The following is a 26,193-nucleotide window of genomic DNA, read 5'->3' on the forward strand; positions in this document are numbered from 1 at the left end:
GATAAATAATAAACAGTAACAGCAGTGTAGGTGAGGAGTCAAAAGAGATAATTGCAAAAAGGGTCAATGCAGATATCCCTGGTAGCTATTGGTTAATTATTTAACTAACTATTTAGCGGTCTTATAGCTTGAGGGTAGAAGCTATTCAGGGTCCTGTTGGTTCCAGACTTGGTGCATCAGTCTATGACTTCGATGGCTGGAATCTTTGAAAATGTTTAGGGTCTTCCTCTGACACCTCTTGGTATCGAGGTTCTGGATGGCAGGGAGCTCAGTGATGTACTGGGCCGTGCGCACTACCCTCTGTAGCGCCTTGCGGTCAGATGCCAAGCAGTGCCATACCAAGTGGTGATGTAGCTAGTCAAAATGCTCTCAATGGTGCAGCTGTAGACATTTTTGAGGATCTGAGGGCCCATGACAAATCTAGTCCACGATCAGCGTAGTCCACAATCAGCTCCTTTGTCTTGTTGACATTGAGGGAGAGGTTGTTGTGCTGGCACAACACTTCCAGATCTCTGACCTCCTCCCTGTTGGCTGCCTCATTGTCGTCAGTGATCAGACCTACCAGCCTTGTGTTGTCTGCAAAGTGATGGTGTTGGAGTCATGCGTGGCCACACAGTCATGGGTGAACAGGGAGCACAAGAAGGGACTAAGCACGCACCCCTGAGGGGCCCCTGTGTTGAGGGTCAGTGTGGTGGATGTGTTGTTGCCTACCCTCACCACTTGGGGGCGGCACGTCAGGAAGTCCAGGATCCAGTTGCTGTGGGAGGTGTTTAATCCCAGGGTCCTTAGCTTAGTGATGAGCTTGGAGGGCACAATGGTGTTGAATGCTGAGCTGTAGTCAATGAACAGCATTCTCATGTAGGTGTTCCTTTTGCCCAGGTGGGAAAGGGCAGTGTGGAGTGCAATAGAGATTGCGTCCTCTGGGGATCTGTTGGAGCGGTATGTGAATTGGAGTGGTTCCAGGGTGTCTGGGATGATGGTGTTGATGTGAGCCATGACCAGTATTTTCATGGCTACAGAGGTGAGTGCTACGGGGTGATAGTCATTTAGACAGGTTACATTGGCGTTCTTGGGCACAGGGACTATGGTGGTCTGTTTGAAACATGTCAGTGAAGACACTTTCCAGATGGTCAGCGCATGTTCTGAGTACGGTCCTGGTAATCCGTCTGGCCTTGCGGCTTTATGAATGTTAACCTGTTTAAAGGTCTTACTCACATCGGCTACGGAGAGCGTGATCACACAGTTGTCTGGAACAGCTGGTAGTCTCGTGCATAGTTCAGTGTTGCTATCCTCGAAGCATGCATAGAGTTTATTTAGCTTGTTTGGTAGGCTCCCGTCACTGGACAGCTTGTGGCTGGGTTTCCCTTTGTAATCCGTGATAGTTTGCAAGCCCTTCCACATCCAACGAACGTCAGAGCTGGTGTAGTAGGATTCGATGTTGGTCCTTTATTGACGCTTTGCCTGTTTGATAGTTCGTCAAAGGGCGTAGCGGAATGTCTTATAAGCGTCCGGATTAGTGTCCTGCTCATTGAAAGCGGCAACTCTAAGCCTTTAGCTCAGTGCAGATGTTGCCTGTAATCCATGGCTTCTGGTTGGGATATGTACCACAGGAGGCTGCTGAGGGGAGGAGGGCTCATAATAATGGCAGGAATTGAGTGAATGGAATGGTTTCAAACACATGGAAACGTCCTGTGATATGTACGTACAGTCACTGTAGGGACAATGTTGTTGATGCACTTAATGATGAAGCTGGTGACTGATGTGATAAACTCCTCAATGCCATCGGATGAATCCCGGAACATATTCCAGTCTATGCTAGTGAAACAGTCCTGTAACTTAGCATCCACTTCATCGGACCACTTCCGTATTGAGCGAGTCACTGGTACTTCCTGATTGAGCTTTTGTTTTTATGCAGGAATCAGGAGGATAGAGTTATATTCAGATTTGCCAAATGGAGGGTGAGGTCGAGCTCTGTATGCGTCTCTGTGTGTGGAGTAAAGGGGATCTAGAGTTCTTTTGCGTCTAGTTGCACAGGTGACATGCTGGTAAAAAAAATAGTGTAAAAGGATTGCAGTTTTCAAGCATTAAATTCACCAGACATTAGGAGCGCCGCCTCTGGGTGAGCATTTTCTTGTTTGCTTATAGCCCTATATAGCATGTTGAGTGCTGTCTTAGTGCCAGCATTGGTTTGTGGTGGTAAATGGACCGTTACAAAAAATATAGATGAAAACTCTCTTGGTAAATAGTGTGGTCTACCGCTTATCATGAGGTATTCTAACTCAGGTGAGAAGAACCTCGAGACTTCCTTATATTAGAGATCATGCCCCAGTTATTTTTAACAAAGAGACACACACCACCTCATCTGAGCTTCTCCGACGCAGTCGTTCTGTCCAGCCGATGTATAGAAAAACCAGCTAGATTTATATTTACCATGTCCTTGTTCAGTCACGACTCTGAGAAACATAGGATATTACAGTTCTTCAGAGCATTTTGATAAGGTAGTCTCAAACAGAGCTCATCCAGTTTATTCTCCCGTGACTGCAAGTTTGCCAATAGAACAGAGGGTAGAGGCGATTTATCCACTCTCCAACATAGTCTCATCAGGTATCCCGCACCCCGGACTCTATAGCGTCATCTCCTTCTTCGAGTGTCGGGGATTTGGGCCTGGTTGCAATAATCAATATGTATTTCGCCTCTGACTCATTGAAGTAGAAGTCCTCGTCCAAATGGAGGTTAGGGATAGCTGTTCTGATGTCCAAAAGCTATTTTCGGTCATAGGAAACAATGGTGGAAACATCATGTACAAAAAAAGTTAAGATCAGCGCAAATAAATACACAAAATAACACAATTGGGCAGGAACCCGTAAAAAGGGTGTCATTCCCTCCAACGCCAGTATATGCGTGCTTTTGCAAGATGTGTTTGATTGTGATCAAATCAATTTCAATGCAGGGCATGTCAGTGTTACTCCTGATAGATCCATTTCAACCTACAACATCAACAAAAATCAGTCAAGGCCTACTGGAAGGCCTAGTCACTTCATACTATGATTTTCCAGAGAAATATCTTAATAGTAGGCACAGGCCTATCTTTACAGTATATTTACAGTTCAAATGCATATACTGACAAATATGGGAAATCTGCAACACTTACATTTAGATTGTAATTTAATGTGATCACTCATTTTGGGCTGCCATATCTTTTCACTTTACCTCTTTCTTGCCTTCCCTTGTAGGATAATGCCGTCCATTTGAAATGATCTGGGGTCAGTTTAACTTTATAATACTCCTTTATAATAAAGGATTTATGCAAAGGAAGCTGATCCTAGATCAGTAGCGCTCGAGACCAGGGATCTCGCGTTGCTAGCCTTTTTCCTCTACCACAGCCATCACCACCAGGGCTACTACCAAAGATGGTGGATAAAATGAAGACAGTTCACTCAAGCCGTTTACCATTGAAAAATATAGTCAGTTCTCTGTTCCCAAAGACACCAAGCGCGACAGCAGCTGGCTGTTCTGTGTAGTGTAGTTGAAGGTAATTTAACCAGAAAAAATGAGGGAGTGGGGTGTCTCGCTTCCTCTTCCGTCTCTGCTACTATCGCTCTCCTCCGCCTTCTCCCCTGGTTAATGCTAATATAGATCCTTGGGACGTCCCTTCCCTAAGCCCTGAACCCTAACCCTGACTTTACCCCATACCCTTACCCTCATCTTGACCATAACCCTTACCTAACTCTAAACTTAACCTTAACCCCTACCTTAACCGTTTTAAATTTAAACTTAAATTGGGTGACGTCAGAGTTCAGAGTCCTCACAAGGATCCCGTTTAGACATCTTAGTTTTTTAGTATCTCCCTTTGAGTTTACGAGATCTCCCCCCGAATCCTGAGCGAGGCAGTCACCGAAACGAGAGGCGATACCCTCCTGCACAACATGGCTACAATTGTAACCTCGACCAGATTTACAGACGAATATCAGCTGTACGAGGAGCTCGGAAAGTAAGCTACATTAACACTATATAGTCCTATTTGACCTTTTCCTGTACTGCTTTGTAGACTATCATTGTGCATGTCTAGTCCACTGTTGACAAGACAGGTTGTCAAAAACAGGGAAGGCACCCCCCCGGGTCGTTAATTAAGACAGTTTTATAGTCCAACAACATTTTATTATAATATATGTTGAGATAGTACCGAATGGCTTGAGCATGCATGCGATTTGTACCGAATTTACAGTGGCTGCGTGTTATAGATATGTAGCGGATTATATATATATAGTGTTGATTTATTTGAAGGCAGGACTTTCTCGTATAAATCATTTTAAAGACCCTGAACCCTCTCCTCGTATCTATTTATTATAATTTCACTTTTCAGTATTATTTTGTAATTGGTAGTGAGCCACGCAGGAAGGAATGCTGCTCCACTTGTGTAACGATAGACAGCTATAACTATGTCATCCACATCGAAAATGTATCCACTGTGTTTCATTCTGTGCATTGTAACAAATAATTGCTACACACAAACCACCAAGTAGACAAATACTGGGTAACCCGTCTGCGTTATTTTTTGCAGTTAGCAGTGGCAATAGTGTACGTCCAACCACCTATAAACATTTTTTCCGGTTTCAAGTATGCATGATGACATCATAATACAGACAGACCTATGATAGGCTTACTACACAATTCAGATAGGCTACAGTAGACTTTTCGTTATTTTCTCATGCTTTGGTTTATTTAAGCAATAAGGCACGAGGGGTTGTGGTATATGGCCAATATACCACGGCTAATGTATATTCTCTGCCTTTCGCTACATGCACTATAACATCTGCTAAACACGTGTATGTGACCAATACAATTTAATTTGGTTTGATTTGATTTGCTATTGTAAACTGGTTACCAACGTAATTAGAGCAGTAAAAATAAATGTTTTGTCATACCCGCAGTATCTGATATACCACGGTTGTCAGTCAGCATTCAGGGCTCGGACCACCCAGTTTATAATCTCAGATAGCTCATGTTTCTTTGCACAGTAGTTCATGTGTAGGCTTATGTCTCAGCCCTTCCACATTACAATTTGCTCTGAGCTCACTTTCACGCACAAGGAGCGAGTGAGGGCTCCCGAGTGGCGCAACGGTCTAAGGCACTGCATCTCAGTGTTCGAGGTGTCACTACAGACCCTGGTTTGATTCCAGGCTGTATCACAACTGGCCGTGATTGGAAGTCCCATAGGGCGGCACATAATTGGCCAGCATCATCCGGGTTAGGGTTTGGCCGGGGTAGGCCGTCACTGTAAATAAGAATGTGTCATAATAAACCGGAAATGTGTTACCTCTGGTTCGTTCAGCCCTTCCTAGGGGGGAAATGTGTTACCTCTGGTTCGTTCAGCCCTTCCTAGGGGGGAAATGTGTTACCTCTGGTTCGTTCAGCCCTTCCTAGGGGGGAAATGTGTTACCTCTGGTTCGTTCAGCCCTTCCTAGGGGGGAAATGTGTTACCTCTGGTTCGTTCAGCCCTTCCTAGGGGGGAAATGTGTTACCTCTGGTTCGTTCAGCCCTTCCTAGGGGGGAAATGTGTTACCTCTGGTTCGTTCAGCCCTTCCTAGGGGGGAAATGTGTTACCTCTGGTTCGTTCAGCCCTTCCTAGGGGGGAAATGTGTTACCTCTGTTCAGACCTTCCTAGGGGGGGGGAAATGTGTTCAGCCCTTCCTGTTTCGTTCAGCCCTTCCTAGGGGGGAAATGTGTTACCTCTGGTTCGTTCAGACCTTCCTAGGGGGCAAATGTGTTACCTCTGGTTCGTTCAGCCCTTCCTAGGGGGGAAATGTGTTACCTCTGGTTCGTTCAGCCCTTCCTAGGGGGGAAATGAGTTACCTCTGATTCGTTCAGACCTTCCTAGGGGGGAAATGTGTTACCTCTGGTTCGTTCAGCCCTTCCTAGGGGGGAAATTAATTGGGTTTTGTGATAAACAATTCAAATAAAGTCTGAGGTTAACACAGGCTTAGGAGGTCTTATACATTTTGTACTATGAGATATTATTAGTCACTTAACATGACTGTTTTGATTACATAATTGCTTCAAAATTCACAAAAAGTGACAGTTGATTAAGATTATATCAGAACAAAACGTATAAAGTCTCCTAAACCTGTGTTTACCACAGACCTTATTTTCAGTGTTTATCCCCCAAAAAACATTAGTTTCTCCACAGGCTTTGGCCAATGAGCCATGACGGAGTGAGTGCCTACAAAAATACGCCATTACTATTGCTCTCTATCACATGATACATCATTTTATTATCACATGCCAAACAACAGTTATCATCATGCACTGCTTTGTATTGCCTTTTTGCACCTGTGTACCACAGTGATGGGCTATTTAGCTCTACTGTCGATTAGTTGTAAACCTATTCATATTGCAACGTTTCTCATTTAAAACATGTGGGGGAGAGTGGGGTCAACTGTAACACTAATTTTACCTTCTACCATCTTCTTTATTAGTCAGAGATGGATTGAACTAGACACAGTACTGATTTTGGTGGGTTGTATTTTGTTTGCGGTAGTGAGAGTTGTGACTTGAGCTCATGTAGCTGTTTTGTTTATTCATTTATCTCACTACAGGGGCGCCTTCTCCGTTGTCCGGCGATGCGTTAAAAAGTCCAACGGCCAGGAATTTGCTGCTAAAATTATCAACACGAAAAAACTCTCAGCAAGAGGTAAGACAAAGGGGAAATATTACACCACTTACTATGTTGAGTGCATTGATGCCTGTGGCATTGTTTTGACTAATCAGATATAGTCCAATAGGAGATCGACACTGGAGGTAGTTTTCTCATTGTTAGTTTATTCAATTACCCATGTGCACCTGAAAGCTCTTGATCCATTAAATATCTAGTTCAAGCAACATAATACAATTGCATTTTAGGTTAACATTACATACACCAACTTGTCAAAGGGTGTGTGCCAAGTTGCATAGTGTAGGCAAGTGCAGCATATTTTTGGGAGCTCCTTGTTCACTGAGAGAAACAGAAGCATTCATCTCATGATGTTCCTGTCCAGCGGGACATATTGTTGCTGTGCCTGCCTACCCCGCGACACAGTAGCTCAGCCATTGTGTCTGTGTGTGGTGCATTTGTTTATGCTCTACTCCTGCCCTCAGAAACCAAGTGTGTATGTGAATGTAGACTGCCAGAGGCCTTTTAGAAGCATCTGGAGCACCTTTGTGTTGTTTAGTCATAGCTGAAGTCACAATTCTACTCTTTGCTGCTCACGTTTTCTTCACAGAAATCTGGACCATACATAAATTAATAAGTGACCTTTAAGAGGCTTCACCTCTTATCACAAAACGATTTAGTCAAGGAACGGGATAATGGAATCCATAATTAAGGGTTGACTGTAAATTCATGTCCTTATGCAATTTTGGTGAATTTCAGTTCACGTTACGCCTCTCACAATGTCTCCCCCCTTCCACCTTGTGAGATCTCCTGATCAGAGACATGGGGTCCAGGCAGAAAAACACGTCCTCTTGGCCGGAGGAGACTGTCACATCTGCTCTAATCAAGCCTTGGCCAGGAGGACTGCATGGAGATACTCAGACGTGGCCAATCTGCCACTGCTACAGCAGCAGAGACAAAAAGCTATGGATCTATTTCGGGACACTACTAATACTTGTGCGTTTGGGTATCGAGTGGGCCCATCTCTTGTTTGCTCCTGACATTGTGATGGAGATGTTAATTTGATTTTTTTGGGCCGTTCTGTCTATGTCACTGCGCGCATTAGTGCATAAATTGCAATGACTAAGGGTACTGAAAATCCAAATAACTACGCCATGCTTGTTAGACTGTAATTACACTGCAATTCCATGTTTGCGTCATCAATTTTTCGGGGGCATTGTTGTCGAAGCCCTTGCTTGCGTCAAGCCCGGCTGCCAGTAAATGACTCCAAGAAGAAATCTTCCTGAAGCACAGTCTTACTGTAGCTGTGCTGACTGGGTATTGACCTATTAAACAAAGCAGTCTTCAACTAAAAGTCTTAATAGTATCTCAACAGTGGCCACACTGTTGCAGATAATGGCCTCCCTGCCATGACTTGAGAGGGCTTTAGCTATGGCGATGGAGAGGGAGTGGAGGTTGTTTGATTATTATGAAAATTACAGAGGCCAGGTCTGGGTGTGAGATTGTGCTGTCCTCTGGGGATGCCAGCTGAATTACAATAGGCCCCACTTTCCCCTCTGCAACGGTCTCAACGGATAGGCCAGTAAACAAAGAATTTCTTAAAAATTGCCTTTAAAAAAACAACTGGTAATTAGATCTGCTGTGTTTCAGCTGCGTCTGGCAGAGATCCCGTCAAGTAACCTGGCAACTGGGTTCTTGAAACTGTTCATCGCGTTGAATAGCACGGAATGAGAGGAACGCTCCAGTCCTATTGAGCTGAATAAAGGAGAAGAGAGGAGGGCCAAGTTAAGCCAGATCCCCTTGCCGCGCTTATCTCCCTACAGCTCCTCATGCCCACTGCCCCATTCTTATGTCTCTGCGTGCAGTTTGAAGGAAGTTTAAGGAAGTTTTGCGATCCATTGTCAACTAGCATTCATGCAAATACTGGAAGCCTATGGGATCAGCTAGCTGATTGCGCTAACTCTAGCTGATCCCAGATTCTTCCAGTCCTCCCGCTAACGCTAGTTAGCAATTGCTTGTGATACTACCGTCAACCTCCCTCAAACTGCACGCAGAGACATAAAAATAGTATCCATGAGTTCATCTGACACTGGGAAAGTAGATCAATTGTCACAATATCCCTTTAATCAGAGCTGAAGGCCCTGGACATGCCAATGTGTTTTACAGAAACAGAAGCTGTAATAATTTCCCTCAGATCTACCATCCATCTAGACATGGGGCAGAGCCTCCACTGCCAGCAACGCTTTATCTATGTATAAGATTAACTAGGGAGAAAGACGGAACAATCTAGAGAAGACAAACAAGCTTAGGCTGCTGCTATTAGCTGACAGTGTGTGTGTGTGTGTGTGTGTGTGTGTGTGTGTGTGTGTGTGTGCGTGCGTGCGTGCGTGCGTGCGTGCGTGTGCTGCTTACTCCATGCATCTACTGTAGGTTGGACTGCGAGGAAGCAACAGTATACCTCTCCCTCAGCTGTCCTCTTCCAGGCTATTTGATTGCGACAGTCTACCAGAGCTGCTGTCAAATGTCAATACCTCAACTCTTAATCCAAACCATGTGAAATGCGGCCCAGCCGATGAGTGTTTTAAGCGTCAGCTGAGGTGCTGGATGTCAACCCTCTCACACACACCCCTTTATACAACATTTTTTAAATATTTTTTTAACAGAAGTACATATTGGTTGGTTTAATACACAGTGCACCCTTTGCATAATGCACTATTTCAGGCCATAAACTCTCATGTCTGTTAGATTATGTCATTGTATGTTTCTGAGGCTGAGCTGCCCAGGCCAGTAGGACTGGGCATATATTGAATGTGGTCTGTCATATTAAGGCTTTTGACAATCAGTAACATCTCATCCACACACTTTCTTAAACACACACACACACACACACACACACACACACACACACACACACACACACACACACACACACACACACACACACACACACACTTGGTGTCATAAAAAATTCAGTTTGTCCTATTAAAAATTCACCAGGGCAGTACTGCCACGTTTATCAGGCCTCCGCCAATCGACCTCCAGCAAGCAGCGCAGAGGAAGCCTTCCAATGCCCTGATAACACGCCTGCCTGGGCCACGATACGGCAGTTGATCTGGGAGAGGAGGACACTGAGGGAGAGGAAGAGAGAGAGATCGAGAGAGAGAGATGGGGAGGAGGGAAAGAGAGACAGGGAGAGAGAGAGAGCGAAAGAGACACTGTGAATTTTTTATGACACCAAGCCCTGTGTGTGTGTGTTTAAGAGAGAGTATGTGGGTGCAGGGTTTGGATCAGGGTAGGTGTGGGATGAAATATCATAACATAACCATAATACCCCCTCATACAGCCCATTCCCCTTCTTATTTTGTGGGGCATAAACACAGGCCAATTAGTGGGGAGCAAGAGTGTGTTTTCACTGGATGGCAGCAGTGGGGGGAGGTGTGGGTGTGTGCATGGGTGTGTGTATGGGTGTGCGTGTGTGCGTGTGTGTGTGTGTGTGTGTGTGTGTGTGTGTGTGTGTGTGTGTGTGTGTGTGTGTGTGTGTGTGTGCGTGTGTGTCATTATCCACTTATGTGTGGATGTGTATTTCTGGGGCTTCTCTCACGCCTGAATGGCAAAGGCCTTTTCCCAGTCTTCTGTCCTGTTTTCTCTCTCAGTCTTCTGTCCTGTTTTCTCTCTCAGTCTGTCCTTAATAGACCTTCCTCTCCCAGGCATCTTGTGTGCTGGGTGATTATTGTGATTCAAGAGATATCATTAGGTGTATGCATAAGGAAAGTCCCTATTTGCACATATTTAGCATTGTTAGGACATGGTTCTGTGGAACTACTGTACGATACCAGTATCGTTATACTCAGAGGTATCGTGGCAAGGGAACAAAACATGAAGCAGATTCAATTTCCTGAGGAAAACAGACCTAATGTTGGAAACAAACAGCCTTATGTTGTCACCCAGAATCACATGTTTATTTTCCAAGCTATATAACTCAATATTTTACATACTGTAGGTTTTTTAAAGGACCAAAAGTGTATTGTGCAAAGCTGTCATCAAGGCAAAGGGTGGCTACTTTGAAGAATCTCACATTTTAAATATATTTTGATTTGTTTAACACTTTTTTTGGTTACTACATGATTCCATATGTGTTATTTCATAGTTTTGATGTCTTCACTAGTATTCTACAATGTAGAAAATAGTACAAATAAAGAAAAACCCTTGAATGAGTAGGTGTTTCCAAACATTTGACTGATAGTGTACATGGGCTCCGATATGATACAGGAACAATATTTTTAGTTTGAAACGATTCGGTGCGTTTTGATTAGTGGAACGAATCAATGCGATTTGGTTCGATATGATTCAATGCACTAACAATTATTGCATGAACACATTCATTTTCATTTCTAAATGAATCTCTGATATAGATGGAGCTGTCTGAGGTGAATTTTCTGAGCTGAGTGGCCCTGGTGTGTGTGTGTGTGTGTGTGTGTGTGTGTGTGTGTGTGTGTGTGTGTGTGTGTGTGTGTGTGTGTGTGTGTGTGTGTGTGTGTGTGTGTGTGTTGTATGAACGAATTAATGATTTCTCCTTACTCGGTCGGGCTTTGACCACTGGTAACATATAAACACAAATACGACATGGAGAATGCATAGAATTGCAGGAAATTTGCTTAAAAACAGCAAAACAAATAGCTTTAAAACTGCAACATTTTCTCTCCGCCAACAAGAGGGATGTGAACAGTTCCGGGTCGCAGGGTTTGCAAAGTGGGGGGTTGTTACTATGCCGATAAATTACATTATCCATCCGGACAATTTGCCACCTAGGAAATTTGTTTGACCGGACCTTCTGAAATAGTACTTGATGTAATTTGTGAGCTGAGCAATAGGGCAGACTGAGCATCTAAATGCTCATCACCCACTTATTAACTCTGTCATGTAGCAGATTAAAATATTTTGCGCTAGGAGTATGTCAATATTTATCTTTTGAAATGAGATATGACATACAGTACATAGCCAGTCTTGGAACTCCCTCTCCCGGATCCGGGAGAATTGTCATCAACTGACACTAATTAGCATAACGCAACAGACAAAAAATATTACTAGAAAATATTCATATTCATGAAATCACAAGTGAAATATATTGAAACACAGCTTAGCCTTTTGGTAATCACCCTGTCATCTCAGATTTTGAAATGATGCTTTACAGCCAAAGCAAGACAAGTATTTGTGTAAGTTTATCGATAGCCTAGCATAGCATTATGCCTAGCTAGCAGCAGGCAGCTTGGTCACGAAAATCAGAAAAGCAATCCAATTAAATCGTTTACCTTTGATGAGCTTCGGATGTTTTCACTCACGAGACTCCCAGTTAGACAGCAAATGTTCATTTTGTCCCATAAAGATTATTTTTATAGCCGAAACACCTCCGTTTGTACTTCACGTTTGGTTGAGAAATCCACCGGAAACTGCGGTCACGACAACGCCGAAAATTATTCCAAATTATATCCATAATATCGACAGAAACATGGCAAATGTTTTTTATAATCAATCCTCAAGGTCTTTTTCAAATAACTATTCGATAATATATCAACCGGGACAGGTGGCTTCTTAGTAGGAAAGAGAGAAACAATGGCCGCATTTGTCTTTTACGCACAAAACACTCAGAGCCTCCAGCTGACCACTGACGCAATGTTGTCGTTCAGGCTCATTTTTCAAAAATAAAAGCCTGAAACGATGTATTGTGACACTGGACACATTAGGGAAGCCATAGAAAAAGGAATCTGGTTGATATCTCATTCACTGATCAATAGGGACGCATAGGAACGCAGAGCTTTCTAAATAAGAGTCCCTTCCTGATTGGATTTTTCTCAGGCTTTCGCCTGCAACATCAGTTCTGTTATACTCACAGACAATATTTTTACAGTTTTGGAAACTTTAGAGTGTTTTCTATCCTAAGCTGTCAAATTCTAGCATCTTGTCCTGACAAAATAGCCCGTTTACTTTGGGAACGTTATTTTTCCAAAAATGAAAATAGTGCCCCCTAGTTTCAAGAGGTTATTAATATAACACCGTTTTGGAATCCACCCCCCTGTCAAAAGCAAATGGTTTGACCGTTTGGAACTTTATGAAGGAGAACTGTTCTCTTCTCCCGGCTCGCAAAAATTATTGCAGTCCTAAGTGAAATTACACCTTTACCCAGTTCATGTAAAAATGACCAAATGCTGTTTAAAGCAGAACTACCAAAATTATTTTGTACAGTAAACCTGGTAATCAAAAGCCCCAGTCAGCAGTTAGATGTGCAATCAGCAAGATGTGAGTTGTGTCCACTCCGGTAGCCTACACAGCCCCACCGGTAAAACACAATTCTCTACAGCACATTTGGTAACAATGACCCAGGAAATTACATTGGTTGTCCCTCAATTAATAAAGCCTATGATTTAATATTGCGAAAGCCATTTTACAAACATCTGAATGCTGAAGGTGCTGCGCAGATGAAGCCTACGATTATTAGAGCAGGGTTAGGGTACGCCTAGCTCTCGTTGACGCGAGCAGCTGCGTCTCGTGCTCTGTGAGCATAGTTGTTATCGGACTTGACTAGATCAATGTCATACCCAGTCACATGCATACACGTCTGATAGGAGGAAGGAGAGGACGCATCAATTCAGTCACAACAGATAAGAGGTATTTTCGGAATAAGGCAGAAAACATTTATATGAGTAAAATGCGTTAGAGAAGCAGAGATTCGTAATTTTTGAATGGGTTTCTTACCGATGCATGCTTCATTTGGATCGGTTCAAGCTCCAGCAGACTGATGCACTCGTATTTTAAACATTTGAACCAGGGACCGATGCATATCGATGAATCATTTCATCCCTACAGATAATGCTATTAAAAGACTGATGTTGTCCTTCAAAATGGGCCCCCCAAAAAAGAACAATACTAATTACTTATAGCTTGGGATAAAATTTGTAGCTTGCTTGTGACTGAATAAATTGTGATCATTTTGGGGGACAGTGTCCCTCTGTTCCTCAGCATCTTTTTCAGCACAGCCAGTACTTTTCTGACTCACACAGTGACCTCACAAATGAAGTGCTCATTTGTTCTGTGGTGGGGATCGCTACTAGTGACATTCCATTAGACGACATTACATTACACTCTATTATATTAGACTGGATCTGATTAATTACTTCTGCTGGAATCCTCATATAGGCTCTCTATGGTCAACTGTGTGTTTAGTGTTTTCTGTATTTGAGTCATACTGGAGTCCTGATTTGTGGCTACTAAGCCTCGGGTTTTTATTGCTTTTCTCCACTTGTCATTCCTCTGCTGCTGCTGCTGCAATATGGAATCTATCTCAGCACAGAGACTGAATGCCTGAAGTTGGTCTTTTTTTCCCCCTTTAAAAAACTGAAATCGTGTGTCTCTCTCTCTCTCTCCGCCCACCCGCTTGGCTGAAACCCCAACCCCCAGAGATTAAGGAACAGAGATGTGTGTGTGGGTGTGTGTGTGTAATCCAAGGAGAATGAAAACTCCTCACGCCCAGAACTGAGAAGTGTCAAGTCATGATTACTCATAGTTAGGGGTAGGTGGCTGGACGTGGGGATGTATAGGCACTGTTCAGTCCAATTTACCCTGGATTCAGGCAGAATGAGGAAGCACCACGCACTGCAGAACTGTGTCCTTATTCCTGGCTTCAGTAGGAAGAATTGCTGGGTTTGTGTTTGCTACTTTCTTTTTGCTTCCTCTGAGGGGGGTGGTCCATGACTACCCTGAAGAATCGTTGCTCTGGATGTGGAGGTGTTTGTGTGCGCACCCATCTCTCTCTCTCTCTCGTGTGCGCACCCATCTCTCTCTCTCTCTCTCTCTCTTTCTCTCTCTCTCGCTCTCTCCCTCTCTCTCTCTCTCTCTCTCTCTCTCTCTGTCTCTGTCTCTGTCTCTGTGTGTGTGGTTGGAAAGGGTTTCTGTGTCAAGTGTGTGTAGTGTAGTATTAGGTACCTGCGTTTCATAGTGAGCCTGCCAGACTAGGCCATGGCTGTGGATCTCCGAGCCTCTGAGGCACGTAATAGGATAATCCCAGCCTGATCACAGAGACACATCGTGACACCCTCAATCAACCTGTCGCCTGGCAATGATCAACCCTACTACCACTACTGTTACTGTCTACTTGACCTAGTCTGGCCTGTATTGATCTAGAACACCATAAACATGCTAAAGTATGATTTACTATACCATACTACACTACAGTAGACTAGGGCTGGGCGATATAATGTTTAATAATGTTTACATACTGTTTTACCCACTTTTTATGTATATACTGTATTCTAGTCAAAGCTCATCCTAGATAACTACTGCTGTACACACCTTTTATATTCATATGCTGTCCATACTGTCTATATACACCATCATATACAGTACATATACATTTATATTCCACATGCTGACATTGTTAGTTCTGGTATTTCTATATTTCTTAATTCCTTTCTTTTAGTTTTTTGGATTTGTGTGTATTGTTTTGTATTGTTAGGTATTACGGCACTGTTGGAGCTAGGAACATAAGCATTTCGCTACACCCGCGATAACATCTGCTAAATATGTGTACGAGACCAATAAAATGTTATTTGGCCAAAACAACATATACCAATATTTTTCTCCTTTTTGACAGTATGGCTTTTTATTTATGTATGATATTTTATGTTCCGTAATAAAACAGGTTCTAAATATGTTTATGATCAGTACTTGAATCTCAACAAATGAATTTGAAGTGGTTTTCATGGACTTTTTCCAATTCTGATGGTTTTATACTATGACAACATAACTGACAGCGAAATAGTCCAATTTGTAGAACTTTTCATTCAATTTAGTGCTGTATCATAACATCGTTATAGACGGTATTGTGAATATCCTTACCTGTATGTGGATCCATACCGGTATACTGGTATTCACAATATATCGCCCAGCCCTCTAGTACACTACACTTTTATATACTATACACAGTCCACACTTAGTTACCCAAGATAAGTACTATAACTGTGGAGTATTTCTGGGTTTCTTTTTTTACATTCAGGGGCCTAATGACTAAACGGTTGTATAAAGTGGTTTCATTGGCTGCTGCTCTGTTTGGATGGCTCAGTTTATATGGCCATTTAACAGAACAGAGCAGAGGACCATGTTTATTGGCCGGTAGTCTGCTGTGACCTGGGCTAACACTACAACTACTCCCAATGGACAGGATTACACTGGCGAACATTGTGTGCTGCTGCTGGACAATCTGCTGGTTTATTGTAGCCTTTTTCAGTCTGTCTGTGCCACCAACAAGAGTCACTAAATAGTTGAGTGAGGGATGCTTTCGTTGGGCACAATTGTTTCTCTGTGTGAGAGATAAGGCAGGGCCCTATTGGGTAATGTGGGGGTGTAATCCTCAACTCCAGTTTATAATCGTTCTCTAAATGTTTGTCTATTCTCTCTCTTTATAAGTCTGTCTTTATCCGCTTGAGACTGTATAACATGCAAATACATGTTATGCACGCACGCACACACACACACACACACACACACACCCTTCTCTGGTGTTCCTCTGAGTAAATATTGATGGACCTTTTGTCATAATTATCTATGTGTATGCTGTCGCTCTTGTCCCTCACTGACAGCTGCAGTATTTCTTAAGAGGATGTCTGCCCCTCGTGAGCACAAGATAAATGTAGGCACTTTAGCCCTAGATGCCCCAGTGGCCCTAGATGCCCCACAAAGCATGCAGAGCCCTGCTCCATGGCCCAGTGTTGGAATGGCCTTGTCCTTCGTTAGAACCTAAAAGCATTGTTAAATCTCAGAGCTGTTATTTACCGACTGCCTCAGACCACTCGTAAAACAGCTAAGTGCGTTGTTAGATTCGTTTTTTTCCCCCTACCGCGTCACTTTATACACAGAATATCTCTGCTAAACATAGCATCAAGGTGTTTATCTGTCTCTATATGACCGCTGATAACTTCACAAGGAAGTTGACTACAAATACAAAGTTACTAATGACTGCAATGGTTATTAACAAGCAAAGGATATAAATGAACACTGAGATGACTGCATTAAAATATAAATAGCCTATCTACAGTATAGGCTACATAAGCTTCTATATTTCAATTATATTGATTATTCGGTTATTTGGCTATTTGGCTAATGTCAAATTTTTGCCTGAAAATATTAAATAAATAAATAAATATAAATATAGTTATGTGTAACCTAACGTGCGCAACGATGTGCTAAATCTCCATTTTGTGCATTTTTATAGACCCTTTTCCAGTACACGAAACATTGACGTAATGCACAGACTCTTGGCGGCGGTTAGAAAGCCATCAACATAGCGTTTTTATAACTTCTAAACAAAATAACTTTTTGGGGTTCTCGTACGCTTACAATGATGTTTTGAATCTTGCTTGAACAGTCGCTAAGATTGTATTGGGGATGCAGCAGTTGTTAGCTAGAAGGCTAACGCTCATTGATATAGGCTGTAGCAAAAGCTAGCCAAAGATCCATTTTACTGGTTGAAGTTGAAGTGTTTTTTAAAAAGTATAATGCAGTTGATTTGCACTGACACTGACATTATATTAAGCAGGACATTCATATGAGCCTTCAAATCCAATTATAATAGTGTGAAATGCGCTCATAAGCAACATGTAAATAGAGGCTTTTTTGCTGGCGTTCTACAAGAACTCCCCCTTGTTCTGTCACCAAATTGCGCTCATTGACCTCACGCGGTAATGTCTGTAAACACAGAAACGGGTCTATAGGGTAAGCGTTAGAATAAGCCACCTCAATATTTGATCCGTCGTCAGTATCGTGGAATAATTCTAATGTTATGGAGAAAGCTGACCCGGGAGCAGCGCTGCCTTTCGTTCGATCCCATCAGTATTGACACACGCCTCAACGACCCACTTAACAAACGTTCTCTCTGTGTGTGGTTTTGGGAAGCTCATGTTACATCTTCGGGCCATTGTAGGAAAGACACATGGTCAAAACACTCGTAAGCCTAAGTTCCATCGCTGTCGGGGAACCGGGCCCTGTTCTGTTTAAGGTAGCCAGGGAATCAACTGTGTAGTCATCAACTCAGTCACTGACGGTTAGCCAACGCAGCTTAGACCACCTCAGACAAGAATCAAACAGAGACCAAACCCTTCATTTAAAAGCGGTTGGTTAGATGGTGGTGTATAGGAGGTTATTGGCTGTCAGTAACAGTTTGCTCGCACTGTACGGCAACAAAGGCAGAGTAGGGTCACTCGGGGGAGGGGGGGGGGGGGTAATGTATGGTGATTAGGTTGATCGTGACCATGAGCTAATCATGTTATATTTGCACAAACCTGGATAGTACACGTGTGCCTTAACACAACACCATAATCATGTGTGTGGCATGTTAACCCTGGAGGTATTGCAACAGTGCACTGTCTCTGTGAACAAAATACTCGTTCAACTTGTCTCTCTACAATGCTTCTCTGTTGCGTGAGAAGTCACAACCCTCGTTTTGGCAACAACTATTTAGTCAGTTTGAAGAGCGTTTTAATTAAGCGGCCTTTACGCTGACCCTAGTCCACCTCTCCCAGTTCACCCTTGACCTCAAACTGGAAGCTCCTAACTGACTAACTGAACGAGGCTGTGGAATACCATTTGTCTAACCCAGCAGCCTATTTATTCTGTGCTGTGTAGGATGTTTGTGTACATCCCTATCTGTGCTCGTGGCCTCATTCAGCCACACTAATTGTGCACACCCTGTTGACAAGGTTGCGTCTCACTTGGTTGCCCGTGATGTGAGTGGCGCTGCATACATACATCTAGTGAATGTAGCATTACGGTCTCTGAGGGGAGGTTGAAAGGGAGAGGAGGTGAGGTGAGGAGCATACACTTTACCATGTGATCCTCCACTACAGCTGGAGCTCTCGATCTCTCTGGTAGCAATATATGCCAACCATGCACACACTCACACACACAATGCACACGTATGCCAACACAGGTGCCAACACACCGCCTGTATTCATATCCGTATCCATGTTTCTATAAATAATGTGTGACATTAAATAAGAGTTAAATAAGAATTTGTTCTTAACTGACTTGCCTAGTTAAATAAAGGTTCAATAAAAAAGAATTGGAATCAACATTTCAAAATGGTTTGAAACATACATAAAAATGTTTTTTTTTGTGCAGTTCCACATGTGTACTTAGAGGAATATATGCAAATTGGCCCATAACTCCAACAATACAACGAAATAAGCCTAGGACTATTCATCCTTTAAGCAGGGCTCATACAGACATTGGCAAGTCAAATTGAAGGACTTTCAGAGACTTTTTCAAGAACTTCATTGTAATTTTCAATGTCATACAATTGTATAATTTATATAATTGTAGATATAGGGTCTAATATAGAAACCTCCTACCCAAAAGGCATGCAAAAAGTGTAAAAAAAAAAAGGATGCCATTACCCCTTTAAGAATGATACATGATACAGAATAATGTTGACTTGCTTGGCTAAATAGATTGGATGCATGCATGCCAATTTTTCTGTAGGCTATGAGGACGACGCAAGCACACATAATAAAGCCAGGAAGAGCGCTAGCATTAATCTCACCATTTAAATCTCACCATCGGTGGTTTTTATAATGAGAAAGCAACCAAAAAAATGTTTCCTTTTGGAATGGAAGGATTTGTAGCCAGCATTAGATGTTGTTGTCTTCATAATAATCACACATGGTTTTACTGCAACAGAGTAGCACAACACCCTCAATTGAGGTGATGGGAAACAAACGAAAGTGGCCACATCTCTCACAAAAACGGATCAAAAAATAAATCCCAGATAATTATAAGGGAGCAGGAGAACTTATACAGTAAATTGGCTACAATAATAACAAATACCTTTCAAGCACCAAATTCAGGAAATGTCTGATATTCAAGGCCTATTCCAGCACTTGAATTTCTGAGCTCCAAATTCAAGTTCAAGTAGGCTACTTCAAACCCCTTGTATTGTTTAAAATTGTAAGTGTAACATTGTCACACCATGACCTTAGAGATCCTGTTTATGTCTCTATTTTGGTTTGGTCAGGGTGTGATTTGGGGTGGGTATTCTATGTTCTATTATTTGTATTTCTATGTTTTGGCCGGGTAGGGTTCTCAATCAGGGACAGCTGTCTATCGTTGTCTCTGATTGAGAACCATACTTAGGTATCCCTTTTTTCCACCTGTCTTTGTGGGAAGTTGACTTTTGTTTATGGCACATAGCCTGTAGCTTTGCGGTTGTGTTCTCGTGTGTTGTTTTGTTGGCGTAATTTTTTATAATAAAAGAAAAAGTACGCTCACCACGCTGCGCCTTGGTCCAGTTCTTCCAACGGCCGTGACAAACATGAAACAAATGTATTTGTCATGTTATTTCATTACCAGATCATATGGTGAAGAAGCCCACTATGCTATGTAATTTGTTGTCATTATATTCAGAATAATTCATAGGAACAATTGCGCGCTGTAGGCTCTGTCCCATCCGAGACACAAAAACATATGAAAACAATGAACTCATGCCTTGATGCTATCTCTGTTAAATCTAACGAGACCCCGCTGTAAGTATAGCAGACGACAACAGATGATCAACCTCAGTTCTCGAGGGATATTAGATCCAACCTGGATCCAGGCACAGCTGTCTTCACCGGCGTAACCAATGAGACACCAAAATATTCTGGACATTCCTCACAAACCCCTTTTTTTCCCCAGCACTTGGGCTGTTTTTGTATGGCATACTCTCTCACAGTAGCTAGTCGTCACTTGATTGTCATTCAGAAAAGTCCTTCCTGGATCAGATGATGATGTGTGAAAATATCTCACCGTAATTTAACAGCTCGACACCAAATGCGCGTCCAACAAGTATCATGCATAATTATTGAAGAACCACGTTAATGACCGTTTCGATTGAGGTTTTAGGTATCATGGTAAGGTGACTCTTTTCTGTTTGAAGCATTCGATTTTGCAATCACATACATTTGCAATCACATAGTTGTTTGCCCATGAAAACTGGTTTCACCCTTTAACATAAGGAGACATGATATGTTACGTAGTTACACTGCATTTCTGAGCTCTGTGTGTACAGAAACGGTCTGACAGCTAGATCCAGGATTCTTACAGGGTTCATGTTCAATGTCTGATTTAACTGATGAATGTCTAATATATTATAAAACGGCAACTTACACTGCCATAAATGCAAGGACAGAAAAGTCATATTTTATGTCACACGATTTTGGACATCCGTCAAGACGCCAAACATGATGGGTAAACATTTGATTGAATATATCTATGTTCCCCCCTTATATCTTAATGTAATGGCATTGTTTTTGTTTTTTTACAGATGATTATCAATGAGTAATCAACAGCTGTAACAAGTTGTCCAGTGTAGGAAATCCTCACTGGTGCCCTAGCTTATAGAAAGACCCACATACAGTACCAGTCAACAGTTTGGACACACGTACTCATTCAAGGGTTTCTCTCTATTTTTTAAAACTATTTCTACATTATAGAATAAGTTGGCTGGATGTCATTTGGGTGGTGGACCATTCTTGACACACACAGGAAACTGTTGAGCGTGAAAAACCCAGCAGCATTGCCATTCTTGACAAAAAACGGTGCTCCTGGCACCTACTACCGTATCCCCGTTCAAAGGCACTTAAATATCTTGTCTTGCCAATTCACCCTCTGAATGGCACAAAAACACAATCCATGTCTCAATTGTCTCGAGGCTTAAAAATCCTCTGTTAACCCGTCTCCTCCCCTTCATCTACACTGATTGAAGTGGACTTAACAAGTGACATCAATACAGGATCATAGCTTTCACCTGGATTCACCTGGTCAGTCTATGTCATGGAAAGAGCAGGTGTTCATAATGTTTTGTATACTCAGTGTCCATAATATACACATACATACATGAAGCTTGATTTGTTTCTGACCAGTTTTCAACAATATAGTGATTTCCGAGAAGTGGAGAGGATTTCAGCAGTCTGGCTGCTGGGCTGTGAGGGTGGAGGTGCGACAGGGCTGGCATGGGTGGGCTTTGGTGTGGGCGGTAGTTGGGGGTGAAGGAGCCAGGGCTGTGAGGGTGGAGGTGCGACAGGGCTGGCATGGGTGGGCTTTGGTGTGGGCGGTAGTTGGGGGTGAAGGAGCCAGGGCTGTGAGGGTGGAGGTGCGACAGGGCTGGCATGGGTGGGCTTTGGTGTGGGCGGTAGTTGGGGGTGAAGGAGCCAGGGCTGTGAGGGTGGAGGTGCGACAGGGCTGGCATGGGTGGGCTTTGGTGTGGGCGGTAGTTGGGGGTGAAGGAGCCAGGGCTGTGAGGGTGGAGGTGCGACAGGGCTGGCATGGGTGGGCTTTGGTGTGGGCGGTGGTTGGGGGTGAAGGAGCCAGGGCTGTGAGGGTGGAGGTGCGACAGGGCTGGCATGGGTGGGCTTTGGTGTGGGCGGTGGTTGGGGGTGAAGGAGCCAGGGCTGTGAGGGATAATGTTGTCATGTATTTAACTAGCTTGTGTGCGAGTGTGCGTGTGTGTGTATGTAAATACCAGCATTGTGTGTTTGCATGTGTGATTGTAAATGTTAGTGGAAGGACCCACAGGGGAAGGATGGATGATTCATAATTCATGCAGGTTAGAGAGTGGAAATGACAGAAAAGGCAAAGGACAAGTCTGCAGCAGGTGGTAGTGATGTAGGGAGAGGAGGGATGAGAGAGAGAGGGAGGGAGGGAGGGATAGATAGAGAGACAGAGAGGGGAGGGAAAGAGCAGAGTGCTTTCCCTGTGCCGCAGTGTGATGGTGGTGTCTGGAGGGTTGCTATGGTCTTGCTGTTGTCTTCACTACCGAAGCACACTGCTCTGTCGCCAGGGTGTGTCGTTGCATGCTAATGTGTGTGTGTGTGTTTACGTTTGCCAGGGTCAGTGCTATCCGGAATCCTTGGGACGTCCTTACCCTAAACCCTAGCCTTAACCCCTACCCTTATCCTTATCCTAACCATAACCAATACCTAACCCAACATTAACCCTTACCTTAACCATTTCAACTTCAATAGGGTAGAGATGTACCAAGAATCCCAGATAGCATGGACCCATGTGCGAGTGTGTGAATTTGAGAGAGGCAGAAAGAGACAAGCCCGGTTCAGTGTTATCATGTTACTAGCCTGGTTCAGTGTTATCGTGTTACTAGCCCGGTTCAGTGTTATCGTGTTACTAGCCCGGTTTAGTGTTATCATGTTACTAGCCCGGTTCAGTGTTATCGTGTTACTAGCCCGGTTCAGTGTTATCGTGTTACTAGCCTGGTTCAGTGTTATCGTGCTACTAGCCCGGTTAAGTGTTATCGTGTTAATAGCCCGGTTCAGTGTTATCGTGTTACTAGCCCGGTTCAGTGTTATCGTGTTACTAGCCCGGTTCGCTTGGTTGACAGTGTATCACAAGGCAAGGCTATGGTTGTTTACATCAGCTGGTGTACACCGCTGTATCATCCCATCACAATATTGACATAACCATGGCTAGGTATTGAGAAACAACTTAATCAGTAGTAAATCATGTTCATTTGTAATATCAGCATGGTGCTATGGCGCAGTGCCCTGTCTGTGTAGATCTTCTATTTGTACAAACACACATGGCACATCTGTCAAACAACATGCTGCTTCTCTATGTGGAAGCCATGAAGTCCTGCTTAGCTAAATGCATATCAGCCACCCGTTTCTTACAGCTTGACAGTGTGTGAGGTTGGGTGTTCTCACACGCCAGCCACACTGGACCAGTGGGATTGGGATTTGTCCGGCCGGTCGGTGGACGCGCTGACCTTTTCAGAGGAGTGTGTGTTTATGTGTGTGTGCATTCCAGGCACATTTTGCACTGACTTAGTCAATGAGTTCAAATGATAGAAGAGTAAGTGAGAGATTCACAGAGAGTTAGAAAAGGGAAAGAAGAGAGGAAAGAAGGAATGAGAGGGCGACGAAGTACACTAGAGAGAGGGAATGATCTGGCAGGCAGAAAAAGGGGGTCAGGTGAACGTTACCATGGCAGGCGAGAGGATTGAATGTCATAATAGAGGAGAGACAAGGCACACGTAGAGGGAGAGACAGAGATGAAGACTGAGGGCTAGAGGTATAGAGAGGTGCATGGCGTCGGTCTTAGCCCCGAGGCTCTTTGTCAGCAGTATAAGCTTTAAATAGTGGATTATCTCTCTTCTCACCACTCCTCCTGTGGGATAGCAGGGGGGGGGGGTCTGGAGTTATTCCTGGGAGATGAATAGATCACACACACACTTGCTACTGTATAAGGGGAACAGAGAGACTGCCACTGCTGGGTGATGCAGGTGCAGTCATTGTGAGACAGTGTGTCGTTTGTCTTCTCTTTGTATTAATACTTGAATCATGTACTCTGTAGGAGGCCATATATAAAGCAAGTGATGACTCATAAGAATTTTACTGAAGACCTTTTGTGATTTTAGGCTCTGCTTCCTTCCTCCCTTCCTCATCTCTTTCTCTACCTCTCCTTCTCTCTCTCCATCTCTGTCTCTGTGCGTGGCCTTTTGTCTTGCTAATTCAGTCTGCTCAGACAGCTGGTGAGTGGAGTGGAGGGCCTGAGGCTGAAGGGATGAAGGGTTGAGAGGAGCAGACCCAGGTGGCCCTGAGAGGAGAGATGGAGGTAGAGAGAGATGAAGAGACCAGCGTCTGATCCAGTGGAGGGCTTGCGGTGAAGCACACCCGCAATAACATTACATTTACATTTACATTTAAGTCATTTAGCAGACGCTCTTATCCAGAGCGACTTACAAAGTGCATTCACCTTATGACCTCCAGTGGAACAGTAGTGCATCTAAATCTTTTCAGGGGAGGGGGGTGAGAGGGATTACTTTATCCTATCCTAGGTATTCCTTAAAGAGGTGGGGTTTCAGGTGTCTCCGGAAGGTGGTGATTGACTCCGCTGTCCTGGCGTCGTGGGGAGTTTGTTCCACCATTGGGGGCCAGAGCAGCGAACAGTTTTGACTGGGTGAGCGGGAACTGTACTTCCTCAGTGGTGAGCAGGCCAGAGGTGGATGAGTGCCCTTGTTTGGGTGTAGGGCCTGATCAGAGCCTGGAGGTACTGAGGTGCCGTTCCCCCTCACAGCTCCGTAGGCAAGCACCATGGTCTTGTAGCGGATGCGAGCTTCAACTGGAAGCCAGTGGAGGGAGCGGAGGAGCGGGTGACGTGAGAGAACTTGGGAAGGTTGAACACCAGACGGGCTGCGGCGTTCTGGATGAGTTGTAGGGGTTTAATGGCACAGGCAGGAGCCCAGCCAACAGCGAGTTGCAGTAATCCAGACGGGAGATGACAAGTGCCTGGATTAGGACCTGCGCCGCTTTCCTGTGTGAGGCAGGGTCGTCACTCTGCGGATGTTGTAGAGCATGAACCTACAGGAACGGGCCACCGCCTTGATGTTAGTTGAGAACGACAGGGTGTTGTCCAGGATCACGCCAAGGTTCTTAGCGCTCTGGGAGGAGGACACAATGGAGTTGTCAACCGTGTGGCGAGATCATGGAACGGGCAGTCCTTCCCCGGGAGGAAGAGCAGTTCCGTCTTGCCGAGGTTCAGCTTGAGGTGGTGATCCGTCATCCACACGGATATGTCTGCCAGACATGCAGAGATTTCGCCACCTGGTCATCAGAAGGGGGAAAGGAGAAGATTAATTGTGTGTCGTCTGCATAGCAATGATAGGAGAGACCATGTGAGGTTATGACAGAGCCAATGACTTGGTGTATAGCGAGAATAGGAGAGGGCCTAGAACAGAGCTCCTGGGGACACCAGTGGTGAGAGCACGTGGTTGGAGACGGATTCTCGCCACGCCACCTCTGGTAGGAGCGACCTCAGGGGTGTGGGCCGCGCCGGGAGATGCCCAACTCGGAGAGGGTGGAGAGGAGGATCTGATGGTTCACAGTATCGAAGGCAGCCGATAGGTCTAGAAGGATGAGAGCAGAGGAGAGAGAGTTAGCTTTGCAGTGCGGAGCGCCTCCGTGATACAGAGAAGAGCAGTCTCAGTTGAATGACTAGTCTGAAACCCATCATTCTGGGAGAGATAGCGGGAGAGCTGTTCAAGAGTTTTGATACTGGTCTTTAGTTGTTGACATCGGAGGGATCAGTCTAGGTTTTTTCAGAAGGGTGCAACTCTCGCTCTCTTCGTAGCCAGCGGTCAGGGATGAGTTGATGAGCGAGGTGAGTAAGGAGGACCGGAAATGGTCTGGAGAAGAGAGGAGGGGATAGGGTCAAGCGGGCAGGTTCAGACGAGATTTCATCTGGAGAGAGGGGAGAAAGAGGTCAGAGCACAGGGTAGGGCAGTGGTGAGCAGAACCAGCGGTGTCGTTTGACTTAGCAAACGAGGATCGGATGTGTCGACCTTCTTTTTCAAAGACGAAGTCATCTGCAGAGAGGGAGGAGGGGGGGGGGAGGAGGATTCAGGAGGGAGGAGAAGGTTGCAAAGAGCTTCCTAGGGTTAGAGGCAGATGCTTGGAATTTAGAGTGGAGTGGCTTTAGCAGCAGAGAAAGAGGAAAATGTAGAGAGGAGGGAG

At 44.2% G+C, this 26,193-nt stretch overlaps 1 protein-coding gene across 11 annotated transcripts in view; it reads left to right on the top strand.

The window, feature by feature from the left end:
- The first annotated feature begins 3,686 nt into the window (after positions 1-3,686).
- The window catches only part of camk2g2 (calcium/calmodulin-dependent protein kinase (CaM kinase) II gamma 2), a 118,369-nt gene continuing 95,862 nt past the window's right edge, over positions 3,687-26,193 (top strand). For 3 of the 11 annotated variants that reach the window (XM_029669462.2, XM_029669463.2, XM_029669465.2), the window contains exons 1-2: positions 3,687-3,991; positions 6,597-6,691. In XM_029669462.2, the coding sequence (XP_029525322.1) occupies positions 3,927-3,991; positions 6,597-6,691 (160 nt within the window). In that variant the 5' untranslated portion in view covers positions 3,687-3,926. The remainder of the gene's footprint in view (positions 3,992-6,596; positions 6,692-26,193) is intronic. The other 8 variants (XM_029669461.2, XM_029669470.2, XM_029669468.2 and 5 more) reach the window with 4 other exon arrangements.

The sequence above is a fragment of the Oncorhynchus nerka genome, linkage group LG10 (assembly GCF_034236695.1).
Source record: "Oncorhynchus nerka isolate Pitt River linkage group LG10, Oner_Uvic_2.0, whole genome shotgun sequence".
Classification (NCBI taxonomy): domain Eukaryota; kingdom Metazoa; phylum Chordata; class Actinopteri; order Salmoniformes; family Salmonidae; genus Oncorhynchus; species Oncorhynchus nerka.